The sequence below is a fragment of the Marmota flaviventris genome, chromosome 3 (genome assembly GCF_047511675.1).
Source record: "Marmota flaviventris isolate mMarFla1 chromosome 3, mMarFla1.hap1, whole genome shotgun sequence".
In the NCBI taxonomy this organism is placed as follows: Eukaryota; Metazoa; Chordata; class Mammalia; order Rodentia; family Sciuridae; genus Marmota; species Marmota flaviventris.
In genome coordinates this window covers 87,237,448-87,260,276 of record NC_092500.1, presented here as the reverse complement: position 1 = coordinate 87,260,276, position 22,829 = coordinate 87,237,448, and the positions used below count along the sequence as shown (strand labels likewise).

Here is a 22,829-nt window from a genome sequence, read left to right as displayed (position 1 = left end):
TAGAAAAGAAAAACATCCAGGCACTTTAATGAAGTATTCCTGGAAAATAAGCTATTTCGTGAACTGACCTTTTCTGTCCGGCAGTTATTGAGACCCAGACTATTCACAACAGCCACCTTCCCATCAAGCACCTGTTGTTCCCGCCGAAGTTGCTCCTTCATCTGCCGTGCTTCTTGGATGGCCTTGGTGACAGCATCATGGTCATTTAAATAACCTGGAAAGGAGACAGATCAAATGTACAAATGCATGGGTAAGCTAACCTTAATTTAACCCACACAAATCTCTTCTGTTTGGAGTAATGGTTAATATTTGACATATAATAATTTCTTTGTTGAATTTATCTAAAGCAAATGAATGAATAATAGATGACTGATTCACATAATCATACATGTTGCCAAACATCTGTAATCAATACATGTTTATATACATATGAACATTTCCAAATATTTAGAAAGAAGTGTAAAATGTACTTTTAAGCAAATTTTAGTAATTATCTGAGCATTTGGTGGAATCAAAAATAGAACCTATGTATGATTTTTTTTTTTCATGCAAGGAATATTTCAATGTTACTGCAGGACATAGTTATTGATAATTACCACTATGATTATTGAGTCTCTCTTAGAATTAAAAAGGTCATTTTAGAGTTTTTGTATAGCTCTATTAGGTTTGTCATATATAGAGGGAATAAATCATTATTAACAGAAGAACATTTCCCCCCTAAATCTATTTATGGTGAAATAAACTACAGGTGGCAGTGGTTTGCTATGGATGCAAACTTGCAATAGTTAAGAAGCTAAATTTCAAGCACAGAATGTAACTAAGCACCTGTAATTGATCAGAAATTGTGGCTATTGTTAAATGTAGTCACAACTCACTCTCTAAATAAGATGGTTAAATGTCTGCAGCTCCACAAACCAGTCAGTGAAAAACAATACCAAATATTTCTTGTAAAGAATAATAGGGAAAAGGTGCTAAACTAATTAAAATTTAACTTTAATTTTAACACTGGTCATCTATTTATTTGCTGCACATTAGTATGAGGTGCTGTATGATCTTAGAGTAGAATCCTAATGGAAAACAATGGCTTTTGCAAATATTTAGAGGAAAGCTAATACCTCATCTTTCTCCCTATCTTTTAACTGGGGCATAAAATGGCATAAAATGAATTTGTAATATGAAATTGCCCAGAAAAGGGACTTGTTTGTGACATGAGGCTAAATCTAACCAGATCCATTGGTGAATTGTGACAGATGGAGGGACTGTGAGACAGAAGGCAGGCACTAATCACACATAAAATGACCGGCTTGCCTCAACATGTTCCATGGATTCCAGCAAACTTTACACCCTAATCCATTTTTAGAACAAAAAACATCTGGGCCATAAATCCTCTAATCTGCCAAAACACGCTATTAAATCCCATGATTTGTTGAAAAACACTAAGATTAAAGAAAGGAAATATAAAATGGCTAACTGCCGTGTTAGGAAAGTGTTATTAATACTCTTTCTTTGTCTCAATTATGAATGTTCTGGTACTAAAGAGCCTTGTCTAATCATGTCAGATTACACATGCTCCTTGTATTGCTAGACTCTTCTATCTGATCTGTTGATTGCCAAAAAACATAAAATATTTTCTTGCTGCTTAAACATTTCTATTGAAGAAACTGATGTCAGATTAGTGCAGTGCTTCAGTGTGGAGGGTTTCTAAATGATCCATGCCTTCCCTCCTACCACACAGACTACACCTGGTCTTCTTAGCATTCTTGACATCAAAAGATAAGTTCCAGGGTAGGTGGTGGAACAGAAATCTTGAGAACTATTATATATTTTGCTTTACAGAGCTAGTAATTGGAATTTATTCAAAGAACAAAATACCTTTGCTCCTTATAAATACAATATGAATTGGAAACAACTATTTAGACGTAGGACTGATCTTCAGGGTTAACATTACTCTAAAGGATGATTGTGTTTAACTTTATATCATCCCCTGATGTGGTTCTCCTGAATAGTCTTCTTCACATATTATTCCTGACCTTGCTTGTTCTGTTCTTTTATTACTCTGGAAAGAAGTACAACTCTTAAACGACAGTGTTGGCCTGGGTACATTCATTTAGTAAGATCTTAAGAGGATCAGCCCGATTTTCCTGTCCTGTAGCCCCTGTTTATGTTCAACCTGGCATAGTTCATTTCTGAAGTCTATTTAGTTTCCATGTAGTCTATTTAGTTTCTTCAGAACACAAATATATTTGAGATGGTTTGGCACTTGGTGTTGAATAAGATCATGAATTCTTTATGCTTTTTAGGGACTGCCAAGATAACACTGTGTAGGAAAATGGTTAAGATAGAGACAAGAGGAATGTAAATTATCCGAAGGTGGATAACGGACAAACCTATGTTCTGCATAGGCTATTTCTATTTTGAGGTGTAAATGGTGGTTTCTTTAAAATAAACATTGCTCTTGAGTTTTAGTTACAATATTAAATGAGAAATTTTCCTATCTTGAGTCATAAGGTCATTGATATACTAAAAAGGTGCAATCTAGGTTCACCTGATGGTTCTTTATATTTTATTTTCATCAAAGTCACCAAATGCCCACTCCTGCTGACTACCTCTTTTCAACAAATTGCTTTGTTTCAGATTCTGGAAAGCCCAGTAAGCCCAAACACTTACCTTCCTGTCCACACCCAATTCCTATCATTTGCTGGCTTCAAATCCCTGTTTATGCTCCCTTTCCCCTCCTGTTTCAATGAAAATGGTGTCTTTACTTTCAGTGAAGGAAAATCCTCTGAGTAATGTTCTAGGTTTCTATTTCTCTTCATTGATAGTTCTGTTTCTCATTATATCATACATCTGATCTCCTCTACTATTGCTACCTCCTCAACTTGTAAATACTGAAGTTTCTCTCTTCTAAAACAAGATTCCTGTAAGTTTATTTTGCCCTCTCTTTCCATCTGTGTTTCTATTTGCATTCTAGGTCAAGCTTCTCAAAGATGGTTTATCTTATACTCTCATTCTTTCTTTACTCTGCAGTTCCCACTACATTCACATTCCTGATTCCTGAGGTCTTTCCATTGCCAAATCCAAGGGCACTTTCCACTCCTTGCAGACTGACAGCATTGGCCATCCCGCCATTATAGGAACTCCTTTTCTTGATTCTCATCATACCTCTGTTCCCCTTCCTTCCTGCCTCCTTCATCTTCATATTCTTGCCTGGGATCCTTTCTTCTCCTGCTTGTCAAATTTTGGTCCAAGTTTTTAATCATCAAAGTGTATGTTTTAGAGTTGGGAAAGCCTGAATTAAAATCCTAGTTTTACTACTTACTAACTAATATAAACTGCACAAATTATTGTCTCAGTTGTCTCACTGATTACATGGGGATAATACTCAATAGATAAGACAAATGCTGTCAAAATTAACTGAGTTAATATATCTTCTTAATGTAATAAATGGGCCATGAAAGTTAGTCATTAACCATCACTTTTTTTTTTTAACAAAGTGGCCTATTGAAATATGTAGATTTGGGAACTGGATTCAGATGGATCTGGATTTCTACTTTTTGGAAAGTGTGATATTTGACAAATTATAACACTTAATTTCCATTTCCCTCAATTGTAAAATGAACATAAAGTTAATAGAAGAATGAAATGAAGTAACACATGAGGGAGTAGAAATCTGAGTTGGTATCTGAGTTGGTATCATACTGTTAAGTCCTTTCATTTCTCTTTCATTTTTCCTATATGCTTTCTCACTCACAGTACTTTTATTACATGCCTTTGAACATTACAACAAAATCTGTAATGGTATGTTATTTCTTGGTAGGTATAGAGGTTCAATGAAATGGAAGTCAAGTCCATCAGAGTTCAAAGAGATCCAAAATGGACATTTAATACATTTTATTCTGCCTTCATTATAAATTTAGGTAGCAATTGCACCTAGAGGCAGGATCAGAAAGGAAGCTACTATGAGTGAAAGAAAAGTTTGGTGAGTCTCAACATCAGAAAGGAAATGATAAGGCAAGGGTCAATGTGACTTCTAATTAATATTTTAAATAAGATTTGGAAAATGCTGGCTAGGGGTAATTAATGTAAGAAAACTTGTGAGATTCTATAACTTTTTAAAATGTACCACAATTTGATGTTTTATCCTTGGTGTTTCTTTTTAATCATTCAAAAACTGTTCAAGTTTTTCTTTTTCTGTGCTCTTTAAGACCCCTTGTATATTATCAGGGGCAAAAAAGAAGGGACAGACAAATTTTAGAGAAGAAAAAAAGTGGGGTAGGGAGGGAGAGCATGGGAGGAAGATTACCTCTAGATAGGGAAGAGGTATGGGAGAGAAAGGGAGGGGGAAGGGGAATAGCATGGATGGTGGAAGGAGACCCTCATCATTATACAAAATACATGTATAAATATGTGAATTTAGTGTCAATATACCTTATATACAAACAGAGATATGATAAATTGTGGTATAAATGTGTATTAAGAATTGTAATGCAAAAAAAGAGAGTTCATGTATAATGGCATAATTTGGAGTGAACATACTTTATATACAGAGTTACGAAAAATTGTGCGGTGAATGGATAATTATAAATGTAATGCATTCCACTGTTGTCATTTATGTAAGAAATAAATAAATAAATATATAAATAAATAAAATACATGGTAAAAAAATTCTAAAGGGAAAGAATTAATAATGAGTGCTAGACCAGGGGGAAAGAAAAGAAACAGAATATTCTATAAATGTCTTGAATTGTGTTCACCAGAAAGATATATCTAAAGCTTTGGTCCCCCATAACTTGGAAAACACTCATTTTGGGAAATTGGGTCTTTGAAGATTCAAGTCAGTTAAGGATCTTGAGGTGATCTCACCCTGAGATTAGGGTAAAAGTCCTAAAGCCAATGAATGTTATTCTTTGAAGAAAAGTAGACTAAGATTTGACACAGAGAGACGGGAATATGTCAATATGGAAGCAAGTACTGGAGTTATGCATCTAAAAGCCAGAGAATGCCATGAACTGCCAGCAGCCACCAAGAACCCGGTGAAAGGCATGAAAGAGGTTCTTCCTGAGAGCCTCCAGAAGAAACTAACTGTGCTACACCTTGACTTAAGATTTCTAGTCTCCAGAATACCAAGGCAGTGAATTTCTCTTATAAGCTACCTAGTTTATAGTCATTTGTTTTGACAGTCCTAGAAAGTCAACATGGCACCCTCAGTCTTAAACATGTTCCTAAAAATTATTGGGTGATTGAAAATACTGTAAATTAAGTATGGACTTCCTCAAGCCCTGGTTTCCAGGTACAATTATCTGTCTACTAACTTCTCTAGTTGGATGTCCCAGGAGCAACTGAAATGCTGCATTTGTAGTGTTGAATTCACCATCTTCCTACTGCCTTCAGTCTGCTCCTTCTATATTTTATAGCCCTTTCAACTTTTCCATCCAGTCACTTGTGAGACATCTAATACATCTTCTTTACCTTATCCAGACAAAAGGCAAGCAAGTTCTGACACTTATACCACCTTTCTAGCTTTCAACTTTATCCCTCACTCCCATGGTCCCTGCTTTCCTTAAAGCCTCTTTATTTTTCACTTTGGCTAATGCATTCACCCTCTTTACGCTCACTTTCTTTGAATTCATATCCTACTCTGCTTCCACATAAAGCATTCCAAAATATTAAAAAAATGAAAATTTGGATGTCAAAATCTTTGCTTAAAAACCCATCTCTCTCAGTACCTTATTGTTTAAAAGTAGCACTTCGTAAAATGATGATCTATCATGCTCTGTAAAAAACGAATTCCATGTTCAAATAAGTGTAGGAAATATCAAATTAACTGGATAAATTTTCAAAAATTTTAATTGCATAATTGAAAATTTCATAAATTTTCAAAATCTTTACTATGATAATATGTATTATGAATGTTCATGACAAGACAATGGTATGTAGGTGTTCCCAAATACCTTGGAACTTTTGAAACACTTTAATGTTCCCCCAAAACATCATTCTGGGCTAGCTTTAAACACTTGAGCATAGAGGTCTGAGAGCCTCTTGATGCTGTCTATACTGCTGTCCTTCTCTCCTGTCTCCATGAGTCCAGTGTTAGAACCACTCAGGAAATATTCCTTGTTCCAAACCCAGACCTTCCTCTTCCTGTCACCCAAAGCTCCTCTTTTGTTAAATTTCTCCCTCTTTCTCATGTGTTTATTAATTCATTGTAATGTTACCACTTCCCAGTGGACTTTTTGGACATACCTGCCACATGCTTCTTGGCTAGTTTGGTATTGCCCATTTATCTGCTCTTTTTGAAACCTTGTCAATGCTTTTTGTCACATTGTCTTCCATTTTTTTCTAAGATTGTCACATCAGTCTATGAACTGCTTAGGGAACTTTTTCAATCTTTTATTCCTTTGCTATATAACAGGGTCTTTTGAAGGAATAAGTACCTATTTCTAAGTTGAAAGTATCTGTCTTTACAATTCCACTTCATTGGTTATTCTGTCTTCTTATCAGGGAAAAACTGTGCCACATAGCATGGATTATTAAAGCTTATTGGTTTAACTGATGATATCGAGGCAATAAAAATCTTATTTACTAAATATTTATTTTACATTAAAGTTTTAAAAAGTAAATATAAGAGCAGAATGTGCTTTAAGTGATTTTCAATGATAATTTCCTTCCTTCCTTCCTTCCCTCCTTCCTTCCTTCCTAGGTTACTTATCATCAAATTTATGGTGTCCTTATACATAACCATTTCTTAATCTGTGAAAACTCACCAGAATGAGATAATCAATATTAAAGCAATTTGTAAACCACAAAGTGTTATGCAAATGTAATTGCCAGATGCAGTTGAATGATAATCCTAATGTCATGATAATCCAATAGTTTTTTATGAATCACAGTCACCTATCCTGATATAAGATTTTCTCATTAAAATACTCATGACTTAGAATTTCAAGGTAATATTCTTCTTTATGTTATCATCTTTAAAATTAGGAAAATGTAGGAATAACATGCTCAGCTAATGACATTGAACATATTTCCTTTTGTTTTATGTGGTCAATATGTATGTATTGTATTAGCTCAAGTGAAGTTTTACTTTTCTTGTGTCTCTAAGGAATGAAGGGTGAGGGTAATACATTCCAATATGTTACAAGGTCTCCTGGGACACAGACTGTAGGCACCTAAAGCCTTGGTACAGGGATTTTACCTGCTTGCTCTTCAGAGTTTGCAAAATGTATGACACAGAGAAAGCATTTAATTCTGAGTAAGAAGAGCATCTAATGCAGTGATGCCACTAATCAGCAACAACTGGAAAGAAAGAATACCAACAAGGGACTGGCTACTCATAAGCCCCCAGCCTGCAACAGCAGCATATGTGGAGCAGACACTAAGTTGTTATTTGTAGCCTTAAAAGTAAAACAAAGGGGGTTGGGTGGAGCTCAGTGGTACAGCACATGCCTGGCATGTGTGAGGCCCTGAGTTCAATCTCCAGTTCCAAAACAAAACAACAGTAAAACGGATAATAAACAGAATCCTAAGACAATCTACGTTTTGAAAGGAAATCACTCTGAATGATTGATTGATTAGGCACTTAGCCTCTTTAGTTCTCTGTTCTTTATCTGTAGAATGACAACTTTGACCAGATGATATGGATATGTTCTCTATCTAATTAAGGGTCCATAATTTTAGAATAGCTGTAGTTAAGAAAATAGAGGAACAAAACTTTGAAAAAAATTAAAAGTGTTATACATATAAATGGCATAGGTGGAAAGGGCTTATGAGGGAAAGCAAACATCTGGTCAAAAGATTCTAAAATTATCCATCGTTCTTGTGAACTGTTCATGCCTTTTAAGGATCCCCTTTCTTTGGAGCTGCCTATCATTTGCCTACCAATCGAAAGCATTCTTATAGAATGCACTGTAATACTGGTCACCAACCTCAAAAAGCCACTTTCTATATTTGTAGCTAATAGATATATAGCAAAGAGCCCCATGTCATTAATGATAACTTAAGTTATCTTTGGTCCACAGCTTTCCATGGTTTATTAATGGCATAACACATTAATTCTTCTTTCAGAAGTGACCTTTACAACACCATTAATCCTCACAGCTTTTATCCAACTACATTATTACTCATTATGGTTTCAGCTTTCAACATCTGCATTTGTTGAAAAGAGAAAGTAAATTGTAGTAGCCTCAAACCCTTGGAAAATTTGAGGATGTGTATGTGATGAAGGGGCTTTTCAAGAAGAAAATAAGAGATGTTTTAGAAGTGGGGAAAGTCATATGATAAATGTCATTAGATACATTTCTGCCTTCATAAAATACTTTGTCATACTTAATCCTTGAGAATGCTAAAATAAAAAATCCACATACGATAAAAATGCATATACATTAGTTATTCTATTAGTTAAATATTTGAGTTCTAGTAACATTACAAAAATAGCTCATATATCAACACTGTGATATTTATGAGCCTTCATGTATATTATGCAAGTGAATCATTCTCGCCAAGTAAAATATTTTTTCTTTTACATACTCAGAACATAAAAGCAAATCTGATCTTTCTACCAACAGCTAAAGGATGCTGAGAAGAGCAACTAAAGAGTTAGACCATAAAGGTGAAAATGCATGTGTGCCTTCCAAACTGCTTTCAAACTTCTCAAAAATTCAGTTTTCACTGGTTCTCTTCTCACTGCTGCTCTAATGTATCAGACAAAATTCCTCTAAACAAATAATCTTGAATTCTAGTTTGTGGAGATTAAAACATTTGCAATATATCCTGCAGTCTTTTCTCTATCTAGCTAACAATTTCTCTGAACCTTGACCATTTTTCTCTTCATTTCTTTTACTTCCAGACCAAAAAAAAAAAGAAAAGAAAAAGAAAGAAAGAAATGGAGATCTTCTTTCCAAGACTAATTTTTCATTATCTCCTTGTGATATGTTCACTCTTGCATTCTTTCATAATTATCTCTCTCCTGATTCTTCTTCTTTCTCCTTAGAAAGGAAAATATTCCTATTCTGAAATCTTTTTCTGCTCAGCCTTAGTATGTACTGTCAACTGCACTTTCTCATATTCTTCAAAGCTTCACAATTGGAAGTTTGTTCAAACCACACTAGTAAAATTTCCTTGTCAGAGCCTACCAATCTGTGAACTCCAGAAAAATCCTAAGGCTTTTCTTCTTCATGATCTTTACTGTCCCTACAAAATGTGCCACACCATGAAATAACCCAATTTTGTTGAAACTTTTCATTTTCCTAGGCCAGCATGACGTTGCTCTATCTTCATTCATATTCTACGACACTCATTAGTTTTCCATCTAAAAAATGTGGTGGTTTAAAAATATGATACTGTTTCCTTCAAAAGTAGGAGCCTAATTTCCTTTCCCTTAAGTTGGGCTGAATTTAGTAATTCTCTTATAATGAGAAGAATCAAGAAAACTTACTGTGTGCAACTTTGGAGATCAGGTCATAAAAGGTACTGCAATTTTCTCTTTGTATATTCTCTCTTGGATCATTCACTTGAGAAGATCACCTATCATGCTTTGAGCAGCTCTAGCTATAGATTTATATGGCAAAGAACTTTATTCTCCAGACAGCAGCCATGAAAATGAGGCATCTTGAACAAGGATATCCATCGCCAGTAAAGTCCAAGGATGACTACAGCTCTGGCCAACATCTTGACTGTAATTATTTGACACAGTCTAAGCTTGAATTAACTGACCCTTAGAAACTGTGATATTGTAAATGATGTTTGTTTTAAGACTTTGTTTTAGGTTTCTTAATGCAGCAATACATAACTAATACAGTAGGTAGCACCAATGATTCTCCATTGGCTTCTCTCTTACCAGACATACTGTTTTCCGGTGAACTTATTTTCTCTCCTGGCTTCAAGGAATGATATTTCCATATATAAAATATTAGCACACTATTTACATATTAGTTTTATATTCACAGTTACCTCCTGAACATCAATACTTACATGGTTCTTTGATTCAAATTCCACATATATTAAATTATTATATGTCTTACCCCAAATTTTATCCCATTTTGGTCTTCTCTTTCATAGTTAATGGAGTCAACAACACTTATTATGACATAAAATCAAAATCCTTGAATCCTCTGTCTCCAACTGGAACCTCTTCAGATATATTTGATGGTTAATATTTTATGTCACTACTATCTCTTCAATCTGTCTTCTCCTTTGCTTTATCATTGTCTATTTCTATCTCATGTAGCCTACTCTCATCTTACACTAAAACAATGGTTTCTTTGATTTCAGTATCTTTCTGTTGATAGTACTTTTCATAAAGTTCTGATCACATCACTTCCTGTAGAAAAAGTCAAAATATCTTAGCCAAGTACTAATCTGAGCCTTTCAGTTTTCAACTTCATCATTTTCTACCACATACTCATTCTATAATCAAATTGGTGCATTTCTCAGAAGTATGCTGTATTCTTTTCTTAGCACCCAGAAAGCTTAGGAATATAGATCCTCCTCAAAGGTCAGATTCAATTATGATAGCTTCAATTTGGTCTTTTTTAATACTTCTCAATGAGAATCCAACAGTCTCCTCTAATCACAGGATTGCCGCTCTAGAGTAGCACATACTATACCTGACTTGTACTATAGGAGAGATGACTCCTCCCCACCTAAACCATAAGACTGGCTACATGAGGGCTAGTCTATGCTAGCCTCCTCATAATGAAACAAAGTACTAAACATATCAACAAATTTGTGCTGGATTGAGTATTTACATTCTAATTTATAATGCCAAAATAAAGATCTTTGTATTTTTAGTCAGCTTAAAGAAGCATTCCTTAATGTTTATTTACTCTACACTAAAATGACACGTATAGAGAAGTGAAGGCATCACTTTTAATAATGTTTTGGTGTGTTCAAGCAGAATTTTTAAACAGAATGGAATGGAATTAACTTCACATCCTAGTGGTTGATTGCTGATTCAGGTAGAATGTATTTCATCATTATATATACTTTCTATATAGTACAAAAAAAATGAAAATAAATTTCAGTGAAAGAAAAAGCAAGTCACCTAACAACAAAATACTGGAACCCCTGCTTACTCTGATTAGTCATTTAGGTCTCTTTTTAATAAACTTATAGACATAAGTTACACACATAAATATAACCAGTACAATTTGATTGCAAGGGGACATTATAACTTGGACTTCAGTTAGAAATTACACTTGTGTGTTTAAAGCAGACTTGTGTAATCCTTTAAAATGAAAGTCTCCTACTGAGCTCAAGCCATGCGCAGAGTATGAGTGATATGCCATTAAAGATGATTTCAATCAATTGGTACAAACAGAAAATCAGCAAGAACAAAAGAAACAGAACTTACCTATTGTGCTAACTCTGGCTGAAGGACTAGCTAATGCTGCTGGGACAGAGGCTTTGAGGGGGCCTGCCCCACTGTTTATTCTCAGAGCTGGCATATGGGGAGAGGTGGGTGATGTGGGTGATTTGCCATCAGAGGTCTTGGGTTTGGCTGATAGGTTCAGTGGCTGTGCCACTTCATCCTGCAATGATCATTAGAACATGAGCTGTGGTAAGGAAAGGCTGATCAAAAATGTCTAGAAAAACACAGGTATACAGCCTGTCATTTCCCATCAAATTACTCTACCAATCAGTGATCTTAACATTCAAGCTGAACATTACAGTGTTTGTTTAGCTGTCAACACAATGTCACTTTCAACTACATATTACAAAACCCCTGTTGTATAAGAGAAAGGACACATGACCTCGACTATGCACTGAAGGCACATAATTGATGTAACCTGTAAGAAATATTCTTTAAAAGTTATTCTTAATACTATTCATATTTATTGAGAGACATTACAGCTCTTATAAAAATTCTGATGTAGGTAGGTCATCTTTTTGGTTCTGTTTTTTAAAACCTCCAAATAACAGGGTTTGAATCTCAAGCATCTTTCTATCCTGGTGCTTGGGCAGAGTACCTGGAACATCTGTGATGGATGGATGACTTAAGTGGTTGTGCAACTCTCATTAGAACTGCTTCCAAATTAAATACAAAATAGAAGAAAATTTTCTACCTTTCTTAGAAAATAGTCACTTCCCCTATGTTTCTCAGAAACACTTCTGGATTTTATTTAAAAAGGAAAAAAAACATAATAAACATTATCCAAATATATACTACTTATTTACATGTGACACTGTTGTAAACATGTAACAGACAGCATTTTTTTGAAACCCAGATTTGTTTTCTTGATGCCTTAAAGCATGCTACACGTGGCATGAAGAATAATATGAGATCTGTTCAGCACGGTTGGTGATTTCCAATTTTTCTATGCCTGAATAGTTAAAACTCTATTTAATGCCTTTCTATTTAGCCCTTATGTAATTTCATGTGTGAAATTTATGAATACAATATCACCAAAATTTCGATTGCAACATATAAGGATCAGATAATATTAGCATCGTATCACTTTCCTATCATTATAGAAAGTTAATTTAGTCCTTCCTTTTCTGTGTTGTAAAATAGGAATAATGTGCCACTTACTTGTATATGATTGTTTACATTACCTCCAAGTTTACATTGATATTACGGTAGGATAGCAATTTAGTTCCCACTTAGCTACTATTTCTTGAGTTAAGAACATAAAGTATTTACCAATAGCAGGATAAATTTTTGAAAGTAGCATAATTTTTAATCAAATGGGTAATTAGGTAACATGGAGACATTTTTCATTAACATATACAGAAATCTTATGTACATATTTACCAAAAAAATTGCAATAAATTATTTTACAAAAAATGGAAAAACAGAGCTAGGTATGGTGGCACATGCCTATAATCCCAGTGATTTAAGAGGCTGAGGCTGGAGAATCACAACTTCAAGTCTAGCCTCAGTATATTAATGAGACCTTCAGCTAATTATCAAGACCCTGTATCAAAAGAAAATAAATAAATACAAGGTCTGAGTACATAGTTCAGTGGTAAAGCTTCCCTGGGTTCAATTTAGTACCAAAAAACAAAACAAAACAAAACAAAAACAAGTCTTGTGGTATAAAATGACATCCATTTCAAGTTTACATATTTAAGAAGTTTATTATTGGGCTTTTTTCTTTAATTCTATAGTTAGGTACCCTTAGGAAATTCATAAACAGACTAGGAAAAACTGCACTTGAAACTCCTTTTTTTTGGTTCATTTTGTTTTGTTTGTTTAAGAGAAAAGAATAGTTATTTGAAAAATTCATGAGATAATTCATATTGGCAATCTACTATCCTGTGAAATACAAAATATCATTATACCAAATTATATTGATTCATAGGATCTTGGTGAGAAGTAAAATAAGGGGTGGGTCCCAATAACCTGTGCTTTCATTAGCATGTCCAGGTAATTCTGAAGCACACTAACATGTGACAGCCACAGGCTTATGTAGGGAGACGAAAAAGTTTTATTAGGCTTCAAAACCCTTTCAAAACCATCCTCAATATAAGAAAATTACACTTAAAATAGGTAATAGTACCTCAGTCTTTAAAATTGATTGGGACATCTATGCTAACAATAAAACCTAGAGACATTGATATGCATAATAAACCAAATGCTACTGAGATTCTGTGGAACAATCAGAATTAGAATCCAGATCTTTTCCCTGAATTAAGTTTAAACATCCTGACTATCTCATAGGGACTTTATTGGCTAATTAATATGCAACTGGAAATATTCCAGGCACTTTCCCCTACCACCAATTATACCTGTTTGCTACTCTCTGTGTGAACTAGGGGCTACTGGGACAGCCCAGTAGCTGACATCTTTTTGACAGGACCAAACAACTTCTGGAAAAGTTTTGAGGAATGCTTCAAGAAATTAAAGGGAGCTCCTTCACTTGACCATGCAGTACAATAAGAGAGGAAAGAAGGTATTCCCAGTGTTGGAACCGGGGAGATTTATGAGCAGAAGGGAAATAGAGTGCGAGTGTGTACACAGGGGGGTGTTGATGTTGATGAAGATGATGGAGACTCGGAGGCTGAGGGGTGAAATGCCACATGTCTTAGCTTTAAGCACTAAGAACTATTGTATGTGCATGCTGAAAGATGAGTATTCAAAGCATTTATTAAAGCAAGAGACCCACCGGAATGCTTAATATTTTTCACTCAAGGCAGCACAGATGTCTGAAAGCCAAAAAGTGCAGGGCCCCAAGGACATAATAGAGGTTGACAGTTCCAAAGTTGATATAAATGTCATTCAAAATTGCCCTTTTATTCTTTCCCATTGTGTGACAGGGATAATGGTATATTTTAATAAGAACTCATATGCTTGATCCTTCTACTGGTAACTGTATAAACAATTTGGACTCTTATATGATATTATTTCACAATTTGAGTATTCAATAATTTACTGCAGAGATACTACACCAAAATGCCTGTTATTCATGAAAAATACAAAAATTTTAGTAGTTTTCTACTATCTATTAGTTATTTTTCACTTGACTAGATGAAAATTTAAAAACCTTTACTATAAAATGGACATAGACTATTTATGGCATGCACTTTCATAGTTATGAATATGAGCAATTAACACTGGAGATACATATTTTTCTACTTTGTTCTTTCACTTCTAATGCTTTACTTAGGAGGAATTGGAAAGCTTAGCATGATTAACCCCTACTCCTACAAATAAAACACAGATTTAAAAATAAAAGTAAATAATTATATAAGGAAGAATATTAGTAATTTTTAAGGTCAGGGAAGCATTGGAAAAGAGCATTTCTAACTGGTATATCATCATGCACTGAAGAAAGCAATTTCCTTTTAATCATTCACCCAATTATTAAATGGAGTTGCCAAGTGAAACTTTTGAAGAGAGCATATTTCATTTATACATAAAGTGATGTTTATATTATTATATACATGTGTTGAATAACTTCAAATAGTGTGTGAAATTTGTGTGTAAAGTAAAAAATGTTTACTTTAGCTTACAGGTTTAAGTTTAAATACTTTATATTTGTCTTAACCAGAAGGCCATTATTTATATTTACAGATTTTGTTATACATATCCTAAATCATTTATTTAATCTTTAATACTGTGAATTAATTAATAAGCTCATGGAGGAAATTAAAGCTCAGAAAATTGTAGTGAAATCCAGGTTTTTGGACTAAACATATAATATTCTTTTAATTCCATATGACAAATTGAATCCTAAATCTAAAAAGACACTGCTGGAACATAATTTCTGAAATTCCAGACCTAACCATATACTTCTATCAGATAACAAACCACATCAAGGCTGATATACATGTGATAAAATGAACTAATCCACACGTTTGCCATCTTACACCTTAGCTTAACAGTTAAGGCACATACTGTTGACTAACTTTTGGTGACTTTTTGTGTCTCTTTATTACCTATACTATACAGCATAAAATATTTCCTTTGGTATTACTAAAAAAAAGGTTGTTTGATTAGACTGTTCTTTGGGGAAAATCCCAAGGGTTCAAGCACACCATACGTGGAACAAGACCTTTGTATGTCTAAATACAAATTTTAGAAGCCTATTTCCAAATATTACTTCTTCTAATAAACTATTGGCTAATCTTAATTGTCTTCAATGAAATGTAGAGCAAGTGAAAACCACATAAACAGAGAGTCAATGCCTGTTCCATTTTCTCATAGCTACACGACTTGTCTGAATGTGACATTTCACTCAACAGGAGCTTGTGGCCACAGTAGAAGAAATATTGTGGAGGCTCTAATTAATTTGTATCCCAGCCAATGACAATCTCCCACCCAGAAGACTAAATCAAACACATAAAAAAAGAGTGTGACACAAATATGTAGACTTCGATGTACTGAAGAAATTCTAATTGTCATCATGGACTCATAGATTATTCTACATGAACACTGTAAAAGAACTACATAAAAGTAAAATAGATTTTATTTAGATGACTTTCAAATAATACGTTATTTTAGAAAAAACACGTTATATTAACATAATTGTCTAATATTCAAAATTTTATCTTACTTAAAGAACAAATGGCTTAGAAAAATCAAACATAATTCATTAAAGAAAAGGCATTCTTCAGAATCCTGGAGGGCTATTTTTTCTCTCTCTGTACTACTTAGTCTTTCATTTTTTTTTTTTTGTTAGGGAGTTTTATCAAATAGAAAATAGGTATACCAGTACCCTAGAGGCACTTACTAATTTCTTATTATTTTCATCCTTTTTCTTTAGAACATAGAAATACACCCACACCTGGATTGTGGGACCCCAGGGTACAAATGATGATGTGGAAATAATTTTACCCTTAGGAATAAAAATTAGAACTTTATTTATATCTTTATTCTTTATCATCCAGCTGCTGGTTTGGTTTGTGCCATATCAGTTATCACAAAAGTTTACTTCATTCAATATTTACCTATATTAATTATTGAAAATCAAACATTTACTTGGCAGTTAAATTTACATCTCTCCAATGGCAACAGACAAGAATATATAAACTTACTTAATCAACCATCCATCTATTCATTCATTATTTACTGAATGATATTTCAACTATTTATTAATGGCTATTATATGCTAGATGCTAGAAAAATGCAAATCAACTGACTAGACATGTGACTTTGAGGCACTGGCTTTCTGTGGTGAGTCATAAAGAAGCAAAGATGTGCATTTACTTTTTATTCAACCCTAAGGGTTTGTGGAATTGTGTCTTCCTGATACAGTTCCTAAGCTGAACTCCTCAAAGACTGTCTATGCATTCAAAATATTGTTCCATTTATAAAAATACTACAGTTTGTTAACAGCCATACAATGATTAGAACACACACACACACACACACACACACACACACACACATTTTAGGAACATCTCATGGTTTGAAAACTACAATTGTTCCCATATTTATCATAAATACTCATGTGAAGTAAGTAGCAATCATAACATATGGAGAAGAGTAAAGACATTCATGAAACATGTTGTACAATTAATCATGCTGCGGCTATTATCCTCTCTGATGAAATAATCTTATTATATTAAGTAGGGAAGTTACATGACAGCCTGAATTGTGTAATGTGCGCTGCTGCTGCACCTCTCTTCCCTACCTGTGCTCACATTCACCCTTTGTTCTACCCAGATTGTTCACTGTGGGAGCCCCTTGCACCCCTCCCAACCAAACAAGTCATTGCTCTCCTACAGTTCAGTAGAGGTGTTATTAGAAGAGATGACACAAAACAGAAATAGCATGAGGACCTGCAAAAAGATTGGAATGGACCTGCTCCCCTTTCCTTCATGAAGGAGATGGAAGAGAAATGGTTTGCATGTATCTGTGAGAATATATCAGAGTAATATAAAGAAAGCTTGTATCATTATATAATCTTATGTTATTTTAACAATCTTAAAATTATTTCTGTAGTTCCTGACAAATTAGGAATCCTACTAATTTGTGTCTGATCCAACTCCATACTTGATAAGTAGGTTCCTAAAAATCAGGTCCATCACATAGGCTTAACACCTTCTTCAGGATCAGATGCTTACTTTCAGATTTATAAATTGCTAAATGCCTTTTTATCCAGGTGCAAAGAGCTCCAGTAATTCTTTGACAGGTATGTTTTTTGCTGTGATGCTACCATTAGAACTGATCTTCATTTAAATGCAAGCCCTAAGTTAGTTAGCTGAGGCTACTATGTTCCAGTTTCTCATTGGGCTTCCTTATTTTGTCATTTTACTTTTGCTTTATGTATACTTGTTAGTAGTGTTGATTGTGGGACATTTGCTTCAATCTGCTAATTACACATTTCTTTTACATTTGAATCATTGGCACATAATTAATTTAAAGGTATTCAAATAGTATCCATCATTTATTTTGCTGTTTAAAATACCCTCTGTTCCTCTCTGTTACTATGTTAATATTTTCCTTATTTTCTGATTTTGTTAATTTAATGCTTCAATAGTATAAATACACATACACATACATATATAGAATATATGTTAAATAAACTTATACAATATAATACAATATATATTATGTATAATATATAATATATATTCTACACACACACAGATATATATATATCTCCCAACAGAGGAAAGAATAAAAAATGTGGCTCTAGAGTACCATATTTCACATTCATTTTTTAATTTAAAAAAACCAAGGCTGTAAAATACTTTCATCCAAATTAATGCCATCTTCCCACAGAGTCCTTCTGTGATACCCACTCAAGTTAGCCCCCATAGTTCTTGCCTTGTGGTATTTTAAGCCCCTGTGTCAAACTCTCCCACAATGAATAGATCTGATCTATACAACCAACAGGATATTGCAGAAATGGCAGAGTTTGACTTCTGAAGGTAGGTCATAAAAGATGTCTACCTTCCTGTTTGATGGAACACTTGATCAACCTCAATACTATATCAGCCAATAAATCTTTATTTTGAGTTGCTTTCCTCTGCTTCAAAATGCTTATCAGTAACCCTAGACTCTACCCCCAAGAATTATACACTTGTAGCACCCTTACCCAAGTCATTACAGCAAGACATTGCCTATGTTTCCTGGGGGACAAATCACCCCTAGTTGAAAACTAAAGCCCTGGGGAAAGCCAGCTGCCTGGCTGTGAGCATGCTCAAGCAGTATGATCTGTTATAACCCCTCAGTTTTATTTATAATCCTCTGTAGAGCCAGGTGCATTCCATTTTACATTTTCCTTCCTTCTCTTTGAATGTTTTCCTCCCTTCCTTTTAACATTTCCAATTTAGCTTTTAGACTTTAATTTTAGATTATTCTCTGTCTAATCCATACTCTTTATTTCCAAAATGTTCCAAAAATATACTATATAAATAGTTTTCATATATTTACTTAGAAGGATGTTATATGAGTAGTTCTTTAGCCACAGTATCAGATGAAAAGCCACTCAGAAATTCTGCAGAGTAAATTTTTCTATCTTTGAAAAGATGAAGAATGAGAGGAATATGAATCAAAAATAAGACTGAATGAGAACACTTATGACATGATCCAGTAAAAAATGTCTAGTGTTTCAGACTCAACTTCATTCTCTGGTCCTGAGAGAACTTTAAAATCTGATAATGATGGTAGTTTTGTCCTAATGGTATACGTTACATCTGGATGTTTACTATTAACTTTTTAAATGATTAACAGTTCTTCAACCAAGAAGCCTAGAGCAGTAAGAACTGATGTTCTTACCACACTAATTCTTCTCATAACCTCTAGATATAAATCTCCAAAAGCTTTTAAAGAACACTTTAAAGAAGTTAGATTTGGTCACTCTATGCATAAGAAAATACAATGTGATTTTATTTAGACCACCCAATCAGTCCTCAAACTTATAATTACAAATAATTTGTCTCTATTGCTTTACTGTTAGTTACTTTTGAAAATATGTGCAAAAAAAAAAAAAAAGGAGACAGGACTAGAAAATTACCAATGATGGAATGGATTCACACAAACAAAAGGAGATCATAGAGCAATACAGCTTTGCAAAGTAAACCCTTAAGAAAGAAAAGTTACACTGAGCAAACTCTACTGCCATCTCTGTGTTGGGGATGGCATCCCTACCTGTACCTGAATGTATGAAATGAGCGCACCAGCATCTCCACTAAAACTACAAAGGAGTTAACATCAGAGAGACAGAAGAACAGTGCAAACATCATCAAAACAAATTAATGGCATGCTGGATTTATATCAAAAAAGAGGTGGGCTGAGGTTGTGGATCAGTGGCCAGAGAGCTTAACTAACATGCCTGAGGCACTGGGTTCGATCCTTAGCACCCCACAATAAACAAACAAACAAACAAATAAATAAATAAAGATATTGTGTCCATCTAGAACTGAAAAAAAATGGTAAAAATACCACATGGAATTCTGCATAGCCTATCAGTCAGGAAAAAAATACCAATGGAAATGTTAATGGAACATTCATGATCATGAAACAAAATACAATTAAATGTTTGAGAGATTCTCAGAAGGCTCAAAAACTCCTCTTCAAAAAATATTTATGGTTCTCTTAGGGCTTATGTTTTTCTAGATCTCTGACAGTTAATGATAGCTATTAATGTTTTGGATATATATTTGGGAGACATGAATGAGTGCCAAGTTGTCTAAGGCATAGGCCCTTAGAGAAGGATGGACATGTAGGTGTGCATAAAAAATCTGAAGGAGAATGAGACACAAAGCAAGAAGTTAGGAAAGTCTAAGGTAGCACCCATTGCTATTGACTGTAATAATCATATCTCTGTCTGTATTCCTTTTATTGTGTTTGTTGTTTCCATAAAAGTTGTTTTCTGGAATTGTTGATAACAAAATTATTAGATTTTGAATAGTTTAAGAAAACTATTTGTTTAAAGGAATCTTCATTAATGATCTGAGGACTCTTACCCTTTATGGTACAACTTTCTTGAGGGTATGTGTCAGCATATTATCATTCACACATGCCTTGAATTAAAAAATAACCAAATATTTACTACTAAACATTAATTAGATAAATAATTGAGGTTAATGAATCAGTTCCTATAAAGTCTAAGTTTTTCTATTTTTTTCATTAAAATGTTTAAGAATTGTTTATATCTACACTTAATGCATGTAATACATACTAAGCAAATGCCATTTTGATTTGTGAATAATGGAATAGGAGTATAAGCACTACTAAAATGTACCCCTGTAACATTTCAGTTTCTTCAAATGAATTCTTTCACTGCTTAAATTTCATAGTTCTTCCCAGTCTTCAAACCTTGCTCCCTTTTCTCCTTGCTTTCCCCTTGAAGCTGAAGGTTCGATGTCTCTGGGACTCATTGTTTTCTAGTCAGAGATGTCACCCAACAAAACCATTGTCAGCACCTCCTTAGTGACAGGCTTTCTATTAATTTAACTCGAAACTTTGCTAGGTCATACATGCAAACCCCTTTCACCCCAGTTATTGCAGATAGAGAAAAAGAGTCACTCAGTGAACAATTAAGGAAAAAAGTCCAAAGAAAAGTAAAAACAAATGCAAAACTCCCTTCTCCTACCTCCCCTGATTTAACACACACTTATTTGTCATTCTTCAGGTTAAAAGCTGTATTAATGATTCTTCTTTCCAAACACAGAATTGGAAGGGTTATACCATCTGCCCTGGAAAAACTTTTTTCGTGTGGTAAATTAATTCTTTAATGTTTCACAAGCATCTTTTAGCATTACTCTTAGTGGAATCATAGATCGCAGGAGAGATGAAATGTATATTCCAGCAGGTGAAGCAATATAAACATAATAAATGACAGGACATTTTAAGGCAATATAAATTACTATGAAATTTCAATAAAGAAACACTGTAAGTAATCTAAAAGAATGTTTTGAAAGAAGTGCTTTTGAAAACAAAACTTTTTGTCTTTCATTATTTTTTAGTTATTTAGAATGAATTCTTCATCACTAATGTGCTTGATTTACTAGATCATGACCTGGATTTGGATTTTGGATTTTAGAATGTTTGATAAAGATATAATTTCCTTATTCTGTGGCTCCTTAGCCCACTCTTTTGGAAGACTCTGAAAATAGAATTATATAGTAAGGCATGAGTTGTTGGAACATTGATTGCTATAACATTTGCTCTTGGGGGACTTAAAAACAGCATACTACAGTGATGCAGCCACATCAATGTTTATAGCACAATTTACAATAGGTACATTGTGAAACCAACCTAGATGCCTTTCAGTTGTTATATATACAATGGAATATTACTCAGCATTAAAAGAGAATAAAATCATGGCATTTACAGGTAAATGGATGGAGTTGGAAAATATCATGCTAAGTAAAGTAAGTTAATCCCAAAAAACCAAAGGGCTGAATGTTTTCTCTGATAAGTAGATGTTCATCTATAATGGGGGTTGAGGGGAGTATGGGAGGAATGGAGGAACTTTAGATAGGGGAAAGGGGAAGGAAGGGAAGGGAGGAAGAATGGAGGTAGAAAAAACAGTGGAATGAGGTGGACATCATTACTCTAGGTACATGTATAAAGACATGAATGTGTGACTCTGCTGTCATGTATAACAAGCTAGAACAAATAAATAAATTTTTAAAAATTGCTCTTTGGGATTTACGACTAGATGTTTTTTTTAGAAATTATTTTTATTCAAAAGGGACTAGAAATGCAGATCACTAATAAAACATGTATTTAATATGTGTGAGGCCCTAAATACAATCCCCAACACCAAAAAAAAAAAAAAAATGACTTAAAAGATTAATTTCCAGGGGCTAGGGGTATAGCTCATTTGGTAGAGTGCTTGTCTTGTAAGCCCAATGCCCTGGGTTCAATCCCCAGCACCAAAAAAAAAAAAGATTAATTTCCATTCCCAAACATATTCATCAAAAGCAATTATTTTCCAATTATGATTGATTTCTCCCTTGTCTTATTATTAACCTATTAGAAAGCAAATAAAATCATGGTATGTCTCATTGAATGCAGGAATTATGCTATTTTTACCAACAAACTTTTGCCTTTTCCAAATTACAAAAAATTTTGTAATACAATTTTGTCATGAGGAGAGTTGGTTTCCAAAGAAGAAATAAATGTGTATAACCCAATGCAGTTTGTTACGTGAATATTTGTGGGAGTAACAAATATTATAAAAACATAATTATGTTTTAATGAGTTCTAGAAACAGCTATAAATTTTTAATATTGCTTAGTTATATAGCTGTTCACTTGCAGTGATTTCCTAATACTTTTTACTTTATTCCCTAACATTTAAACTTAATTTACAAGTTACAAAACACCTTTGCATATTAGGTCTTATCTTACTCTCATAGCAAGAGTATGTGCTATAATGACTCCATTTCCCAGATAAAGAAACTGAGGTTAGAGACATTTAAAGA

At 33.8% G+C, this 22,829-nt stretch overlaps 1 protein-coding gene across 23 annotated transcripts in view; it reads right to left on the bottom strand.

The window, feature by feature from the left end:
* Positions 1 to 22,829, bottom strand: part of Sox5 (SRY-box transcription factor 5) — a 960,217-nt gene that overhangs the window by 31,763 nt on the left and 905,625 nt on the right. For 22 of the 23 annotated variants that reach the window (XM_071610082.1, XM_071610083.1, XM_071610079.1 and 19 more), the window contains 2 exons: positions 11,354 to 11,531; positions 69 to 214 (listed from right to left, as the gene is read on the bottom strand). In XM_071610082.1, coding sequence (XP_071466183.1) covers positions 69 to 214; positions 11,354 to 11,531 — 324 coding nt within the window. The remainder of the gene's footprint in view (positions 1 to 68; positions 215 to 11,353; positions 11,532 to 22,829) is intronic. The other variant, XM_071610090.1, reaches the window with a different exon arrangement.